At 48.5% G+C, this 17,806-nt stretch overlaps 1 protein-coding gene across 4 annotated transcripts in view; it reads left to right on the top strand.

The window, feature by feature from the left end:
• Ptpre (protein tyrosine phosphatase receptor type E) overlaps nucleotides 1-17,806 on the top strand; it is a 134,271-nt gene that overhangs the window by 75,785 nt on the left and 40,680 nt on the right. For all 4 annotated transcript variants that reach the window (XR_779506.3, XM_010620768.3, XM_033761358.1 and 1 more), the window contains one exon: nucleotides 15,817-15,935. Coding sequence is in view for 3 of the 4 variants with exons in the window: in XM_010620768.3 (XP_010619070.1) it covers nucleotides 15,824-15,935 (112 nt within the window). In the remaining variant the exon portion in view is untranslated. The remainder of the gene's footprint in view (nucleotides 1-15,816; nucleotides 15,936-17,806) is intronic.

Here is a 17,806-nt window from a genome sequence, read left to right as displayed (position 1 = left end):
GTGCTTGTCCACAGACCTGGACCTAAGTGTTTCTAGTATCTTTGTTCGTCAGAGCTAAAGAGTGAGTAAAACTATGATGGTGTCGGGGGCAGTTCTCTATAGGAGTTCAGTCTTGACAAACATGTTGGTGCAGGACTCGAACTCCTAGGAGGGCTGCACTCAGTATCTCCTGGCCCACCACCGCTTCAGGGCAATAAAGGTAACACTGTTGGATGTGGCAAGTACGATGCCTGCCTTTCAGTGTATTTCAGTGAGTAGCTGAGCCAGCTAGAGCAAGTTTGGATGATTAAGTGAAAATTGAGAGATTCTTGGTTCAGCTGAAGATTTCATTTGGGAACCAAAACCAAGTAATCTCTTAGACCTTGAGCTGCGCATTTTCCTTGAAAAGTGCATTGTTCCACAAAATTTTGTTGGAGGTTATGTTACTGAGAGATGAAATGGGGTGAATACGAGGTTTTACTTAATGGCACATTGTGTAGCCACCTGAATGCCATGGCAGATTTAAATTCCAGCTCTTGTTATAATTTTTAAAAGATTGTGAAATTATAAAAATGCACACGAATCAAGTTTTAGTCCACTGTACCATTTCTTTCTTGGATTCTCGGGCAGGACTTGGCAGTGCAAGACCTAACAAATTCAATAAAAAATAAATATATGAAAAAGAGCAAAATAACTGGAAATAACCTATGTGCATCAAGGGAGAAGGGGCGACCAAATTGTGGGGTGGATGTGGAACAGAAGACTAATGAGTAGTAAAAGGGAATGGGCCATTGATGCCCACAGAGGAGCTCAGACCCGTGGTGCTGAAGATTCCAAGCTCAAAAGAACCTTTGTTGTCTGGCTCTGTGGCCAGAAGTTCAAGAACACTCAACACTAGTGCTGCGAAGGTAGAAGTCAGAATTCAGAGTGCTTCCTGGGATTTGAAAGAGGGAGAGTAAAGGGAAGAATGACAAGAAGGAAGTGTCTACCGTAACGACGAGCGTCCTTCCTGTTGGTCAAGGTGTGGGCTACACAGGGTATGTGTGTTTGTCAAAATTCATCAGACCATAAATTTAAGGACTGTGCCTTTTGTTCCAAGCAGCCACACCTTCAAAAAAAAAAAAAAAGAAAGATCTCTCAAAACCCAGGATTTCTAGGTCCCATTTTGTCATCAGGCTCCAATTCATGACTTCTATGCTACTGTAAGTTCTTATCCTACAGTAGCCTTCGGGGACCTTCAGCCCCCAGGTGGAGAAGCAGGCTGCACAAGCGGCTGTCTTTGTGGTGAGATGGGAGAGAGGGCCCAGGCAGAAAGGGCCTCATGATACCCAACTGCTACCCACTCAGCAGCCTCTGCTGTGGTTTCATCCCTTTTCACAGGCAGATTTAGAGGAATGGGTTTCCATTGTTCAGACCAAAGTGACGGTGGCACATCAGCTTTCCTGTCTTCTGGATGGGGACGTTACTGCTGCTAAAGGAACTGTGCTGGCCTGGGCTGCTTTCACCTTTGACCTGGACCAAGCATCCAGGCATTTTTGTGACTATTTTTCCTATTCATCCTTTACTGCAGAAGGATTTAGGAAATGTGAGTCAGGGTGATGCTGATCAAGAAAATATAAGATAAACCTTTCCAGGTATGTGCATTGAGTACCCACTGTATACCATTCAGACCTTAGGGCTGAGGGGCTCGGGGTGCAACATGGGTCAGGCAGAATGGTGGTGAATCTGTGGCACCTCAGTGGCTGGAAAGAGAGTGCCCAGGTCTCTGAGGGGAGTAGGTTCCAGGAGAGGTTTACACAGCCAGAGGTGAAAGACCAGGAAGTTTTCCTGGCAGAACAAATAGGAGGGACACTTAAACATGGAGAGCTGGGTACTTCAGAAACACAGAGGCCCAGGAGCCTGGTGCGTTTGCTGAGGTGGTGGACACATCTAGGGGGGCTGGAAAGGCAGGTATGGCCCAGGAGGCTCGGCTCACCCCCGAAAGCAGGGGGATGTGGCCAGATGTTTGTTAATTTTGATGGACTTTAATTTTTAGGGTAGTTTTAGGTTCACAGCACAAATGAGTGAAGGTCCCTACAATCCCATGGACCACTTGCCTCCATACACACCAGCCTTCCCCACTGTCGGCATCTTACGCCTCGTGAGACATGAGTCACAACCCATAAACCTGCATTGACCTGTGACCATCTAGAGGCCGTGGCTAACATAAAGTTTCCTTCTTGGTGTTGGACGCTGTGTGGGCTTGCAAATGAATGTCGATGTGTAACCACCGTTATAGTACCATACGCAGCAGCTTCTCTATCCTGAGATTCCTGTGTGCTCAGTTTATGAAATTTATTCTGTAGCTGCAGTGGGGAGAGGTTAGAAGGGACAAGCCAGAGGTGGAGGCACAGGAGGCAGATCGCCACTTCCTTTCATCCCTGGAGCAGATGTCCACAAAGCATCCTCCAGCAAGACTTCCTTCTCCAGGGACCTTAAGCTCGACTTCTGAGAGTGCCCTTTGTGCTTTGTGTCCTGGGACCTGCACCCTGTCAGGTGGAAGATAAAATACCCAGCAGGACCCATGGGGACCACCACACAAGGATTGGGCACAAACATGATGGATCCCTCTGCCTCCAAAGTACCTACAGATCCAGCACCTGCCCTCACCTGCTTAACAGGGAGTGCAAATTTCCAGTGGATAAATAAAGAAATGTATTTGGGAGGTGGTAGGAGTTTTGAGGTGGGAAGCATGAGAGTGACTTCTTAGACCATCTCCTTCTAGGTGAAAACACAGATCCAAAATTCATAGGCACTTTCCTTCTCAGCTCTGACTGGACGGGAAGCTTCATTCCAGCCCTCAGTGCTGCTTTCTGACAGCTTGGGTTGTATACACCTGTCTTCCCAGGAAGGCTTCCAACAAGCAGATAGATCAATGTCATCTGCACAGCGATTTCCAACAGAAGCCAAACACGTTACTCTCATCTCACAGATCTGTGTCATCCTTCCTCTTAAATTTCCTGTCCCTCGGTCCAAACAAAATATATCTCATTGACCTAGGCAAAACTCATATTCCCCCAGCTTTGACGATGAAGGTGTTCCTTGCCATTCGGAGAAGCTGAGCAGGCTGCGAGGCAGTGTTGGCTGAGGCCCCTGCTGACAGCGGCTCCACAGGGGTTAGGTCTGGCAGAGGAAATGGGGTGAGCTGTCCCACCACAGCCCACACCTCATCTGCAATTACAGACCCTCACTCTTCCCTAAAGCTGCCCCGCACAGGACTCCTAGACCAGCCCCTCAGGAGATGGCAGAAATTGAAAACAAAGGCAGCTGAAAATGGAGGCTTCTTGACCTAGATGTGCTAAGCCCAAGGCATCACTATCTCCCACCTCCTAACCTCTCTCTCACACACACACACACACACACACACACACACACACACACACACACACACATGCACGCACACACACAAGCTTTTAGCTTCTGGAGAAATGACTGACTTAACACTCACGCTGCACCAGGGAGATAACACAAGGTGTTATAATGGGTCATAAACCCAGGATGAGTTACCCCTCAGGCCTTGTCCTCCTCTGGCTCTTGAGCACCTCTCCCAGCCCTAAACAGGGTTGTGCAGTGGTTCCAGCTGCACTCTGGGAATCTGAGAGGTCTGACTTCCAATCCCAGCTCTGCCACATGCTCGGCTGCATGACTTTGGGCCCCTCATTTGGCCTTTCTGAGCATCAGTTTCTCCAGGTAAGAATGAAAATGGCAGTGCTTACATCCTAGGGTCATTGTGAGGGTGAGGCAAGAAAACATATGTGGACTATGTAGCCTGGTGCACAGTAGTCAGAGGTCACCAATGTGCTGCAGTGCTTGGGGTGTGGCTGCCTTCCTCTCACCAGGCTTGGCCTCCATCAGAGAGAAGCCTACGTGCCAAGAGCAAGCAGTCAGGACCGGAAATAGCTGCAAGCATTTCTCATTTCTCCAAACAGCCCTGAGACTCACCTTGTACAGCCAGAGCTACCACAAAGAATGTTAGCCCAGAGCATGGATCTGCCTTCCTGTGGTTCTTTGATCATGTGTTTCCTTCAGTCCATTTCATTCACTCATTCTTAATCATTTGTTCACCAAGCGTCCCCTCGAGCATCTACTATGAGCAATGGGGTTACTATGCCCACAGGGTTTCTGTGGGGGGAGGCTTTGGACTGAGGCCAGATGAATAAATGGGAGTGGGAGGGAGGAGTGATCTTGTGGGAGCTATAGGATTCTCCACTCCCACTGCGCCCTCCCTGCGGACCCCTTGCCATTCTGTAGGTCGGCTGTGAGGGAAGTCAGGATGGACACATCCTGGCTACGTGCTCCAGAAACACACAAAGTCTTTCTCAGGATGGTCAAGATATACTTTGGATACCCTAAAGGCTTTTCCAGGCAGTAGAGGACGTGTGTATGTGTATACATGTGTGCACTTGCAAGTACATGTGCATGTGTGTGTACACTGTGGATATGGGGCTGCATGCATTTGTCAGACAGAAGTGGGAGTGATTGTGTTCAAAGCCAGGGTAACTGAGGAGAGCTTGCCTTTCCGCAGAAGACCCTATCAAGGCATCAGAGCTGAAGCAGTGTAGTGTTGTACATTTACATATCAGGAGGCGTACCACTGTTCATGGAAACAATTCCAACTTTGTCCTTGGCTCAGTTTCTACCACTGCACTTCCACAAGCCAATTTTTCACTTGACTTTGAGTTACTGATCCATCTTATGGACTCTAAGCTCAGGCACATGATTGGTCTGCAAACAGCAGCTTTTCACCGAATTCCTGCTCTTTGTTTTGCAGCAACAGAAACCTACTGTGTTAGTATATTTGGTTCTCCCAGGAGAACTAGATCAGTAGAAAATACATGTATAATTACTGAAGGGAATTCATTAGGTAGACTTAGAGCATCAGAGATGGAGAGTCCACAATGTCTGTCTCCACACTGGAGAGCTGGAGTATGCAGAACAAGAGGGATCAGGATGCAGCACCAGTCCAAAGTCAAAGGCCCAGAGGTTCACTGGAGAGTTGCTGGTGTGAGCCTGAGTTGGAAGGCTAAAGAAACTGGAAACATGGAGATGGATGTCCATAGGTGATGGCAGGCGAGGATGCAGCCACTCAGGAAGAGTGGGACTCTGCAAAAGAGCACGCTTCCTTCCCTTTTCCCTTTTTTCTTGCATCCAAGCTACAAGAAGTTAGTGCCACTTGTAACGGAATGTATCTTCACCTCTCATTTTGCTGGCCTACATGTCAGGCATTGGCAGACACACCCAGACTGTGCTTTACTAGGCATTTACTAGAAATATCTACTAGACATTTCTTACTCCAGTCAACTTGACATATCACAGTTAAGAGTTACAGCTACAGCTACATAAGGGACACTTCACAGAAAACAAGCAGGCACAGCTGCCTGGTCTTCCTGTGGCTTGATATTTAGGCTTTAGAACTTAGGTAACTAAATAAATCTGATCAATCCTTTTCTCAGTTTATACTTTTGAAAATTCTAGAAGGTATATTGTCTTTTTTTCTGGGTAGAATTGTAAACTCGAGAATATCCACAGAGCTACTGAGGACAGTGGGATCCTATATTTCAAGTTGTACAGGACATTCATTCCTCATGCTCTGTGCTGGCCTCTGAAGAGACTGTGACTTCCTTGGGGCAAAGAGGGCATCCTCAGCAATGCTGTGTGCTTGGAAGATGCTTACTGAATTGAGTCAGATTGGATTTAACCAACCCTAAAGGACAGTGGTCATGTTCAATGCAACCAGTTCTAAAGGACAGAGCAGGGTTCTTTTTTGCTGAATGTCCTGAACCTGATTCAGTAGCAATGAGCAGCCTCCTAGTCTCTTCAGCACCCTATTATCCTGGGCCACCTCTCCTGGGAGTGGGTACTCAAAAGGCACAGTCTGTGTCCAGAATTAGCACAATCAGAGACTCATAAGATGATCAAACTCCTGTCTTCACCCCACCGAAGTGTGCAATGCCCTTCAGAACCAAGGGTTCTGAAGTGCTCAACTTCTGTTCCAGTCTTTAGGGCCACACTGAGACTTCCTGCTGTTGGGCTGTACCCCCAAGGTCTCACTTCAACTTGGAATAGGACAACCCAGAGTGTTTGCTATGAAGCAGAGAAGTGGAAAAGCCCAGAAAAAAATGCTCCTGGGATTCCAAGCTTCTTTCCCCAACTCTTACCACCTGCTTCACATGTAGCTGCTTTATTGAAGATTTATGCCTTATTCTTTGACTTCCATGGCAATTCTATATACGTTTCCCAGGGCTTTGATCTTGAGTAAAGTCAGCCTCTGCTTTGAGGAATGATTCTAGACTATACATCCAGTCATTGAGCCATTCATTGGCGGAGCTATGTGCACAGCCAATGGGTACATTTGCTGAGACAAATTACCCAGCCATTGCAACAAGACTGTCAAGTCTCCAAACTGGAGAAGATCAACTTGTTGTCCTGCTGTAGCATCTCCCCTGGAAGTTATGATAGCAGAGGTGATTTTTTTATGGGTCCTGTTTGAGGAACAACATAAATTGGTTTATAGACCAGAAAAAGTCAAATGAACACCCCAAAAGTAGAAGTTGTCTTCACCTGGGTAGCCCATCAAAATTGTCTGTCCTGCATTGTGAAGCCCTGGATAATTCTCCAGATACTACCCATGAGCACAGCTGTCCTGCAGCAGCAACTCCCAGGTCCCCAGGTACAGCCGGTGTCCTGCTCCCTCAGGAACAGCCCTCTCTCACAGCAACACCCAACTTGATGCCAGTAAAGACACACTACAGTGTAGGGGCTACCTACTGGCTTTTAGAAAAACAGAGAATATGCCTTCCACACCTGTGGGTGGAAGGCCACAGTCCCCCTGCGCATTTGGGGGGCTCTTGTGAAATGCAGGTCAAGAGAGGGAAGCACCGCAGTTTCAGAAGCCTGTGCAACCCCCACTCCAGGCTGTCACCCAGCCTGAGAAGTGCACTTTCCTCCATCTCCTGGAAACACCCTGTGCCTTGGCTGCTTGCTGCTACAACCCTGCCTTCCCTGTCCAGCAAGGCCTCCAGGAAATGCAGGCCTGTGAGACGCCCTGAATCAGAGGAGCTCATGTTCAAGTTCAGAGAGGAGGAACAAGGAGCTCCAGGGAGCAGCAGATGGACAGCCAGATGTCATTGACAGCTTAGATGAGCCACGTAGTGCAGACAGTTGACGTGATGACTGCAGGGAATCCTGGGGTTGGTGGCAGGTAGAGTCCCGAAAGGCTGGTGAAATGCTGAAGGCATGAGAACAAGTAGGGTACCCACCAGGAGAGCCGCAGGGACAAGGTCCCAGAGGTGACACAGAGTAAGAAAGAAACTACCACTGCTCCAAAGTCACCCTTCAAATTGTGCTAACCTTGACAGGCTGTGACACAGGAGCATGGTCATCAATATGAAGATATAATAATGACACGCGTGAAAACCAATTTGAGTGCCTTTCCCAGTGAGTGAAGGTCACCGTTCCCATTTACTTTATACAAATTGACAGAGCCCTCCATTAGAGCCATGGCTGAGAGAGTGACAAAGACTGAGAGGGTACTGAGGGCAATGTTCTTGGTGTGTCTGTTAATTGCCATTTACCGATCTCTGCGGAGGCTAAACATGCTGTCTTCAGGGCATTTTTCCCCTTAATCACAAACAGCCTACTCTTTGGTAATAATGTGGTTTAGGGAAAATGCAGAGACCGTCCTCAATAGAATTACCTCATTTCTGTTTACCTGGAGATTTTTAATGAATGGAGGGTTCGATGAGATAACAGCTACTATGAGGGCAGGAAACATTAATCTTTGTTCGTTTTTGAAGCTGGGGAAAAATTGCTAGCAGTTACGTTGTTCACAATATTGAGACTAGGCAACAAAACCTCTGCCTCTCATCTTTAGTCACATGTGACCCCGATACATTGGTCTTACACTTCCCCTCCTGTATGGAGTTAGCATTTGTCAATTTTTAGGGTCTTCCTGGCTTCAAGACAAGAAGGATGATTTTCTTCTATAGGAAAAATTTACCCAATAAAGTCTAGCTATATACACCTTACTCCTGTCCCATTTATAGAAAAGAAACATTGGAAACTTCACCTCTGAACTGGTAGTTGGTTAGAGGTTTTGTTGGTTACTGGTTAAATGAATTCAGGTATTGCTCTAGGGTCCTTGAAAATTTGCTTTTCAGATGCTTCCTTGTGTCTGCAGCTCTCTGTGACCCTGTTGTCTATTTGAAAAGGAAGAAGACTTAATTCTTTCAGAATAAGCTCTTCACTTTTTATTCATCGTCAAGAGGGCACGATGCATAATTAGAATTATGCAAATTAGCATGAGCCACATAGGAAATTGAAGTTACTCCTGACAAGCCGGAATGCTTACAGGTCCTTCCCACTGACCTGGATTGAGCATTGCTGCGTCCTTGGGAGCCTCTCGTTGTGTCCTCTTAACCTCTGGCCCTGCCCAATGGGAGCCCAGAGTAGACCCCCACACCACAGTAGACCCATACACAGGGGCTGTGGTACGCTGGGGCTTGAAAATTTTATTGTGTGTTGTTTTTGTGTCTGTTTTGCGGAACTGAGGATTGAACACGAGCCTTTCCAAGGCTACATCCCCAGCCCCCTGGCCCTTTTCTCACTAAGTAAGTTGCCCAGGTTGAGCTCGAACTTGCAATCCAGAGTTGCTGGGATTATGGGCGTGCACCGCCATGCCTGGCTTTGTGTTTTAGTTCTATAATGAAATCAAGGTCAGTGTATAATTCACAAATGCGCACATAGGTCTTTAACAGAGTGCGTGTGAGAGAGCCGTGGAATGAATTACAAAGCATGATGCTGCTGAGGGGTAGCAGATTCCCTAAATGCTCAGGCAATGAATTGCTGCTTTTTGTTGCTTTGTCCTTGTCAGGGAAGAGGCTTGGGGTCATAATTCCCAAGCAAGGACACAGTGTGTGGGCTTCTCTGTCCCAAGCTTTAGCACTGCTGCTTTTTCACTCTAGGAGCTGGCATCTGTGTCAGGGAAAGGCAGCATGTGGGCAGTGGAGCGTGGGAGAATAATAGGTGTTACTGCCCCACTAGTCAGAGCAGTAAGCTCTCACTGGCACCTGCACCACTGAGATTTGAAGAGAGCTGGTATGTGACCTCCATCCCCTCCTGAATGTCCCCTCTGGCCTCTGCAGCTTTGTGGGCAGCTCTTCCTCCTTCAGTAACTCCCTACACTCAGCTCCCACAGGTCCCCCCAGTTAGCCCCTTTCCCAGGGTGTTTTGTGTTTCCTGGAACCTCAGACATCTTTGAACACAGCTGGGGAGGAGCGAATTTGTGTGTCCCTGACCACCTTCCACTGGCCACAGTACCAAGTAATTATGGAGGTTCAACCTCCCAAGATGGGCTCAGCATTCAGTTTCTTGAACCCTTAGAATTCCTTCGTGTATCTCATGGGGACCCCAAGAAGTCTCGGCCCTGGCCAGCGGGGGTTGTGTGCTCAGTGGGCACCTGTTTGGTCTGACCCTACCTGGCCCAGGATGGTTCTTAGGCACCTCCTCCTCCCAGTGCATCTCTGTACAGACATCCAGGTGCAGTGGGAAAGTACTTCACTATCTCTGGCCTCCCTGTCCCCGTGTGCCCATCAGCACAAGGCAGAGGTCTCTTTGGTGCCCTTGCCAGCATGCACAGGCAGGCCCTCCTTCCTTCCTGGCTTCATTTGCACCTTCCCTCCTTCTTTTCCTCCCTCCCTTCCTAGCCAGCTGGTACCTGATTCCCACCCTGTCCATCTTTAGTGAAAGAACTGTAGGACACTACTCTCTTCTGGTGGATCTGCTCATGCTGGTCCAGAGTACCACTGGTTCCCTGCCCAAGACCTGGAGAACATTGTGGGAGAGTGCAGATTCCTGTCCGGTGACATTCAGTCAGGGTCCGGATGCCACCAAGGAGACACTCATCCTCCTGTCGCACTGTTTGTGTTTTTTCTTGTTCATTTTCTTTCTTAGGGCGTGGACTTTTCTTTGCAGTCTCCTTGACGTTCCTGTGATTTTGCATTTAGACATATGCAGTTGCCTTTGTTCAAAAGAAATTAAGTTCCAACCTTCACCCACTAAGACAGCCCACCTTTGGCATTTTTTTGTTTGTAACAAGCAAATCCTTCTCCAGTGAGGTGGGAATCCCTGTGCCTACATCTGAAACAAGCTGAGTCTACAATTTTACTGATAGGAGGTGGGTTTTTTACTCTTAATCTTCCACCCAAGACTGTATATTCACACCTAAAACTTGGCAAATGTCTGGATTTTGTTTCTCCTTTACCATGAAGATGCATTGTTTTATTGGATCCCCCCGCCCCCGCATTGAGAAGTAACAATTTTGCTTAATGGGTTATATTGTCACAGTCTTGTAGAAAACAGGTACAAGGGCATTCCGTGCAGAGAATCTGGCCCCCAGCCACAATCTCTGGCCTGTGGACCAGGCTCAGCCTAGTGCCTCCTTGGAGAGGGCGCTTTAGGAAGTGTTGAGATGAAGCCCGGGGGTTGGTAACCAGACAGAGATCCAAAAAGGTTGGTTGTATTAACAATAATTTGGGGAAATTGGCACTCTCCTTCCCACCTGCTCTTGGCAGGGCATGTCAGGATGCTGCCTGTGGTGGAAGGACATGCCGCACCCCAGAAATCAGCCCCGCTGACCAGCACGGCAGGGAATGTATATTAAAGGGGAACCCTGGGCTGTAGATGCCAAGGAGGCACTTGTCCACCGTCTTGGCATCATCCTTTTCAAAGCTAAGAACTCCCTGCTCTCGGGATTTGTAATACAGAGTTGGGCTCACCCCCACCCCCCATTCTCCTGTCTAATGGAGACTCGTGGGACCTCGTGTGCTCATCATGTGGAGACCGGGAAAGGGGCACTGCGTCCTGTGGAGGGTCTCCTGACACTGTCCATGTGCGCATTCACGTTACTTCTTTGTGCATAAAGAGGCCTGGACAGCCCCAAAGAAGGCTGAGATCACCTGAGAGGTGCTAGCTGAAGGGGTCCAGACAGACAGAAACAGAGAGAGACCCTGGTCTGACTAGAGATGCTGCCCCTGGCAGCAAGCCCACTCAGGGAGCCTATATTTTAGGTAGAACACAGATGCTGAGTTCACACTGGGCACTTGTCATCTCCCCAGCTCAAAACAAGCCAGGGCAGTGACAGGGTGGTCCCAACACCCCCAGGAAATTCTTGGTGTGAACATTTGGATTTAGAGAACACTGAGCTTCCCCAGCATGTACCAGTACATCACAGAACTTTCCAGAAAGTCAGCCACATTCTTCAAATTCTGGAGGACCCAGGAACTGTCCTCACCTCCAGTTAAAGAATGTGGACCATCCTGCACCTGCCTGCTGGCCAGCTCTTCCCTGTGATAATAGGTGCTTCTTCTCTAACATGCAGAAGGGACGTGAGTCACACAAAGCCACTGTGGAGGTGACCTTGAATCTGCCGCTGCCCCAGGCTGGGAATTTCTGGACCATGAGTGCCTCTCCATCTTTTCTCTCTCAGCTGCCTTTGGAAGGCATATAACCTATGTGCCCAGGAAAAATTGGGGCAGGTACACAATACAAGTGGCCCTGGCTCTGTGCACAGCTGAATAAGATCCTCCATGGCCCAGAGGACAGTGTCACATGCTGTCCCCAGGAAGACACACTCCCAGGTAGGGCAGAATGACCTAAAAGGCTCCTCACCTCTCAGTTCTAGTATCTTCATTCGGGATCAGGACATCAAGGCGAGAAGGGGCATCTGGGCCACACAGACCTCCCCCCTCCAGGAGGCTTCCACTTTCTGTGTGCCTTTTGTCCTGTACACTTACCTACAATGACCGATTTGAACATCACGGCCTGTGTGGAAGCCCCTGGGGACTTAACGCCCGAGCTGGAGCAAGAGCAGGTCCTGACAGCAGGTCCCAATCTTCTGCGCACAAGTGCAGGTCCTGGCCTTTAGCGACACCCTCAGCAGGAGCACGTGTATGTTCTCCACATGGGTGGGACCTTGGCACCTGACCAGCATCACTCTCCACCACACCTGACCTTCTGTGAGTTGAGCTGGGCCTGAAACCCCTGCCCTGAGAGGTCCAAGCCTAAGTCACTGTTCACAACTCCAGGTCAAAAGTTAGTCGCAGACTTACTTGACTTCAAAAGCTGTGGGAAGAAATAAAGGGGGAGTAGGTTCACACAGCGAGAGGAAGTATTTAAGACAGAGAGAGAGGGATCCAGGGGGAAGCAGGAAAAACCCTCTCCAGCCTTTACCCATCCACTTCTGCCAGCCTCTTGCCTGACTTGTCCCCTGCCTTCCATCCTCTTGCCCTACAAGTGACCTGCTTCAGTCACCACCACTTCTGCAGCCCATCCCTTCTGACCAAGCCCCTGACCCTCAGCACCATTCCTGCTGGCAGTTTCCCCTAGGACATGCCACCATCCTTTGTCATCTCCACCCTGAAGATGACAGGACATTGTTCATGGAGTTTCTATGAGAGTTGACGAGGCCACTTGTCTTGGAACCTCAGATAGCCTATCACACTTCTTCACAGGAGCTCCGTAATGTAGCATGTATTATTGCCTTATCCCAGAAGCTAAAAATCATCTTTGTCCCCAGATTGGAGGCATTCTCCCTGTCTCTGCTGATGGATGGTGGACCTTCCTACTCCACTTCCCAAGAGGAAAATCCCAATGCCTCCCACGCCTGACTCGTAGCCCTTTCCCATGGGCCCTGCCTTGGAAAGCCCCCTCAACTCTTTCCTCTCTTCATTCCTCACGTCCGGGATTTAGGCCTTATTCTCAAATGTTCCCAGGAATTGCACACATCACCCAGGAGTCTCCTTATGCTGGGGAGGGCCTGGGCTGGGCCTGTAAGTCTGCCTTGCTAGCCAGCTCCTGGACTGCTCTGGAGACAGCAAAGGGCCGTACCACATCGGGAGCTGAGGACCACATCCACCTCTCCTTCTCCAGAATTTAATGGCAGCTTGTTACTCATAGCCAAGGTCTTTACTCTATAGACACCTAACTTCCTCAGGCAATTTCATTTCCTACATCTGGAGTTGGGCCTCCACTGATCCCAACAATGCAGGTTGTTGACAGAAACGAGCTTCTCATGGCCAAGCCACCTGTTCACACAGCCGTGGAGGACCTCTTCCCTTCAGCCCTGTACTGTCCATCCTCATTGCCCCAGCTGCTCCCACAGGACAGGGTCCGGCAGACCACACCAGGAACTGCCCGGACAGGAGGTCGAACCGCAGCTTCCTTCAAGCCTCTGCCCCTCTGCCTGGTCATTCCTCCACCTTCAGCTCTAAATAGCATTTACTATGTGCTTCATTTCTCTGGAAGTTTGCTGACCACTCAGGGTGTGTCGTAAGCCCTCCAACTTCATTCCTCGTGGCCGAAGCGTGAGATGAGGCTTCTGGGGTGCTGCTCTTCCAGTGCAGGGAGCCGCTGCAGGGCAGAGATGGGACAGTGCTCAGCTTTGTATCTCCAGGCAGCCCTAGCAGGCAGCCTGACCCTTGTCATTGCCCAGTGAAGAGTACTAAAAAACTCTAAGTGGAATAAAAAGATGGATTTCTGACCAAATTGACAGCTGGGTGGCTTTTGAGGGGAGTAAAAATAAAGTCTGCTTTGCTAGGCATAAACTATTTTGATCATCTCACTTCTGGAGATCACATAAGTTTTATGCACCACACACTTAGCATTTGGCAGGCACACAACAAATACTGTTTAAATACAAATCCTTAAAATTCAGCATGGATTTAGCTGCAGTTTCAAAAAGTATTTCTGTAGAGATTCGTGTCTTTGCCTTGCAGGTAGATTTTGTGAGCCCTTTGGAGAGGAGAGGTTCAGGGATGATAGGGCAAGTTGTCACTGGCATTGGAATATAAGTGAGACAGTAAGAGACTCCAGATGGAGCGACAGATTTTGATGTCTGGACTTCTATCGCCTCCTGCTGGTCATACCAGAAAATGCAGCTTTGCTAAGCTCTTGCGGATCTCCATGACTAATAGATGAACGAAATGATCTTTGTCTTTCTCAAGGGTGTTGGCCTCCTCTAGGATCATCGAGCATTTGGAGAGGAGGGCTATCAAATTAATGTATGATATGAGAGAAAATGTCTCAACCAGGAATCCTGCCTCTCCAAAGTGGTATTAAGCCAATTAGTCCTTCTCAATTACTCCGTAATTTACTCAAGTGTATTAAACGTATCATGGCAATGTGCAATAACAGATTTTTTTTTAAAAGAAAGGCAGCATGTGGTGATGTGTGGCTGTCAAGGGAGGGCCAAGACTACATACAGGAGGTGACAGGTTGTTGTCTCTATCATTCCTGGGTTCAAATCACTGCTCATCCAAATCTCTATCCTGACTTTAGGCCCATCCCTCACCCTCCAGGAGCCTCTACTTCTCAGTCCTTAAAAAGGTATTGTGCTAACAACACCTAGGTAAAAGGTCCAGCACAAAGTAGGTGCTCACTCAGGGTACAAAAGCTATTTGTGTGTGTGGCTTACTTAATAAATCTAAAATGTGAACCTGGATGTGGTGCCACACACCTATAATCCTAGCTACTTGGGAGGCTGAGGCAGGAGAATCACAAGTTCAAGACCAGCACAGGCAATTTAGCAATACTTTGTCTCAAGAAGAAAAAAAGAAAAGGTTAGGACTGTAGCTCAGTGGTAGAGCACTTGTCTAGCATGCATGAGACCTGGGGCTTGATCCCCAGTACCAAAAGGAAATAAACAAATCTTAAATATGTATTTTGGAAATAAAAAAGAGGAAAGATGTCAAAGTGATGATTGCCACTACCTGGTGTTTCTGGGCTCTCTGTCAAAAGGCGCTCCTCAGGCTTTCGTGTTAATAGTAGCAATTACTGAGGAACAGGGTTTTCCATGCTCAAGCCCATGTCTGCTCAACTGCAAACATCAGTGTTGCTCCTGAGAACAGCCTGGGGAGTGAGTGTTTGCTGGCCTTGGTTCTGAAGCTCAGTCCATCTGCTTCCCCCGGGAGGCTTCATACAGGATAGTGTTGTCAGTGGATGGGACCCCACACCTCAACTGCAGTCTCAGTGGGCCAGGTCCCCAGCCAGTGCAACTTCCAGCAAGAGTTTCTACACCACCAAGCAGTCACCGTCACCTCTGACAGCAATCTAAGGCATTTAAGTAAAACGGAGCACTAGGCGGGGCTGTGAGGGGACCACCGGCAGATCCCCAGCAAAGCAGAGCCTTCTTCTGTGTTGAACCATTTTGTAATTGTGTCTGCCCCAGTGCATCCACCGAACACCCAGTAAATGCTTAGCTCCTCCCCCAAGTGGCTCTGTGTAAGGGGAGTTTGGCCTGGCTGAGTAGAGAAGGGCTTCGAAGCTGGCCCACAGTTCTGCCTTCCAGACCTAGGAGGCTTCTACACAGGGCTATAAAGACAGCAAGAGTGTCCAGTACAGTGAGAGAGGAATCAAGATACAGAGTAGAAAGCATGGACCTTGCTAGGTGGGAGAAGTACAGTTTGGCCAGAGAATGGGGTTTGGGAAGGAGATGGGGCCAGCTGGAAGGGTGGGGCCAGACTGTAAAGGCTCCAGGATGCCAGGGGAGCCATCCAGATGCAATCCCAGTTCATGTTGAGCGCCGGGCCTACAAAGCTGGACCTCTGAACCTTGGCTCCCTCCTTTGCACCTGAATGGTGACAGTGACTGAAATCCCCCAGCACAGTGTAGATGAAGGAGATGATCTAAGAGAGCAGCAGGCAGAATTCTGGGCTCTTCTCATCCCCACCCTGGTCGTCACATGACAGGTGTCCCAGGGCCTGCGGTGGGTGCCTCCTTGAAGTTGTCCCTACCTCTCTGCAGGTTCACCATGGAGACTTTCTGTCCTCTCCTGCTGGCCGGTTTTAGCTTGCCTCTTGCCAGGGCCAGCAAGGACAACGAGACAACCACTGCAGAGAGCAACTGGACCAACACGACCACAGGTAAGGACGCCACCTCCCCCATTGCCACCTCCTCACACCATAAATGGGTGATCGAGGTGGACGAGATGAGAGGAGAAAGTCACGGCTGACTTTCTCAGTGTGCTGTCAAAGAACGGACAGGCTGGGGGGGCTGAATGCTCAGCGTCTCACTGAAGCTAAGCTTACAGTGCTCAAGATCAAGTCCACATCCCCGCTGAGAGTAGGCACCAGCCTTAGAGGGAAGTGAGATGCAGAAGATTTTAAAATCCCCTGAAATCTCTTGTAGAACCCAATTCAAATCATCTGAAGAACAGATAGGGGAAAGGTGAGCACACTATGATTGGTCAGTGATATTAATTATATTGCTGTAATGTCTGTTGCCCATATTCTAGCTTGGTAAAGTAGTGAGGTTTCTTTTTTATAAGAATAAAAAAAGACAATATCTTTTAGAGATGCAAGTAGGAGCTTTCATAGACATTAGAATTTCTAAGACTGTCTTGGAGAAGAGGGAAAGTAGGGTAGAATGTAGACAGGGCTCTAAAGCCATAAATAAGCAGCGTTTGCACTGTCTCGGTGAGAAAGGTCTGGGTTAGGGTTACACAGGCCGGGGAATATTCTGTTCCTCGCTATTTTACAGTTTAAAACTCAAAACAAAGAAGAAAACGTGTACACTGAGCTGAGTGTGGTGCATATACCTATAATCCCAGCATTCTAGAAGGCTAAGAGGCAAGGGAATTGCAAGTTTGAGTCCAAAATAAAAAGTTAAAAAAATCCTGAGCATGGGACTCGGTGGCAGAGCACTGGCCTAGCCAGAATAAAGCCCACTGATCCACCCGCGCCAGCATGAAGGAACCTCCGAAACAGGCTCAGTGAACAAGCTCGACCTAGACACCAAAGGGCAGGTGGTATGTCATTGCTGCCCAGTGTCCTGGGCGGGAGTGACCAAAGAAGGGAGGAGGGACCTTGCTGGGGACATGGGAATGTTCTCAATGTGGATCGTGGTGAGAGTTGTACACCACTGTGAATTTATTAAAACTCGACTGGCTTGGGTGCTTAAGTGGGTGTATTTCACAGTATGTACTTTTACCTCAAAATGTATATAAATACTATGCAAAGTTAAAAGGAGGAAAGGAAGAGGAAGAAGGAAAAGAAACAAAAGTGACTCCTTTTAATCACATGGCCTGGGGTTGCAATTCTCTGTCCACTAATTGTAGGCTGAGTGACCTCGAGCGCTGACTTTCTCTGTGTCCCATTTGTGAGGTGGAGGTGATAAGGCACTGACTAATAAAGGAATGTGTACACTTGAGCACACCCTGGAATGCTGAGGCCAGGCTCCTCTGCACTGGCCTTCAGTGTGGTCCACAGGGATTGTGTCCCGGGGAAGCGGCCATCCGCCTGAGGCACTGACACTTCAGACTCCCTCGTTATCGTTTTTGTGGATAGTGCCTAACCCAGGGAAACCCATGCCCAGTGAGTGAGTTCAGAGTCCCCAAGGAGTTGACTCAGATTTCCTGGGTGAAATCCATGTGTTTCCTAGTAGACTTGTAGGTCTCTCTGTGGCTACAGCGCCACCCGATGGCAGTGTCAGGAGCAGCCTGTAAACAGCAGGCACTGATCTCACCTTCCTTTGTGTCAGGCCTGGTGTGGTACCACTGCTAGCACCTGCTCTGTCCCCTTCCCACTACACCCCCTAACACTAGGGGACACCAAGCCATATGACTCTCCCATAAGCATAGCCCTTGCTGTGTTAGGGTTCTCCAAAGGAAAAAGGACATATAGAGAGAGAAACATATAACTCTGTTTATTATCCACAAGTGAAATTGTGTATTTATAGCATATATAAGAAAGTATATATATACATATATATATATATATACACACACATATACTTT

Source organism: Fukomys damarensis, unplaced genomic scaffold (genome assembly GCF_012274545.1).
Source record: "Fukomys damarensis isolate Sample0158 unplaced genomic scaffold, DMR_v1.0_HiC HiC_scaffold_8, whole genome shotgun sequence".
Taxonomy (NCBI): domain Eukaryota; kingdom Metazoa; phylum Chordata; class Mammalia; order Rodentia; family Bathyergidae; genus Fukomys; species Fukomys damarensis.
This window is presented reverse-complemented; position numbering and strand designations above follow the sequence as displayed.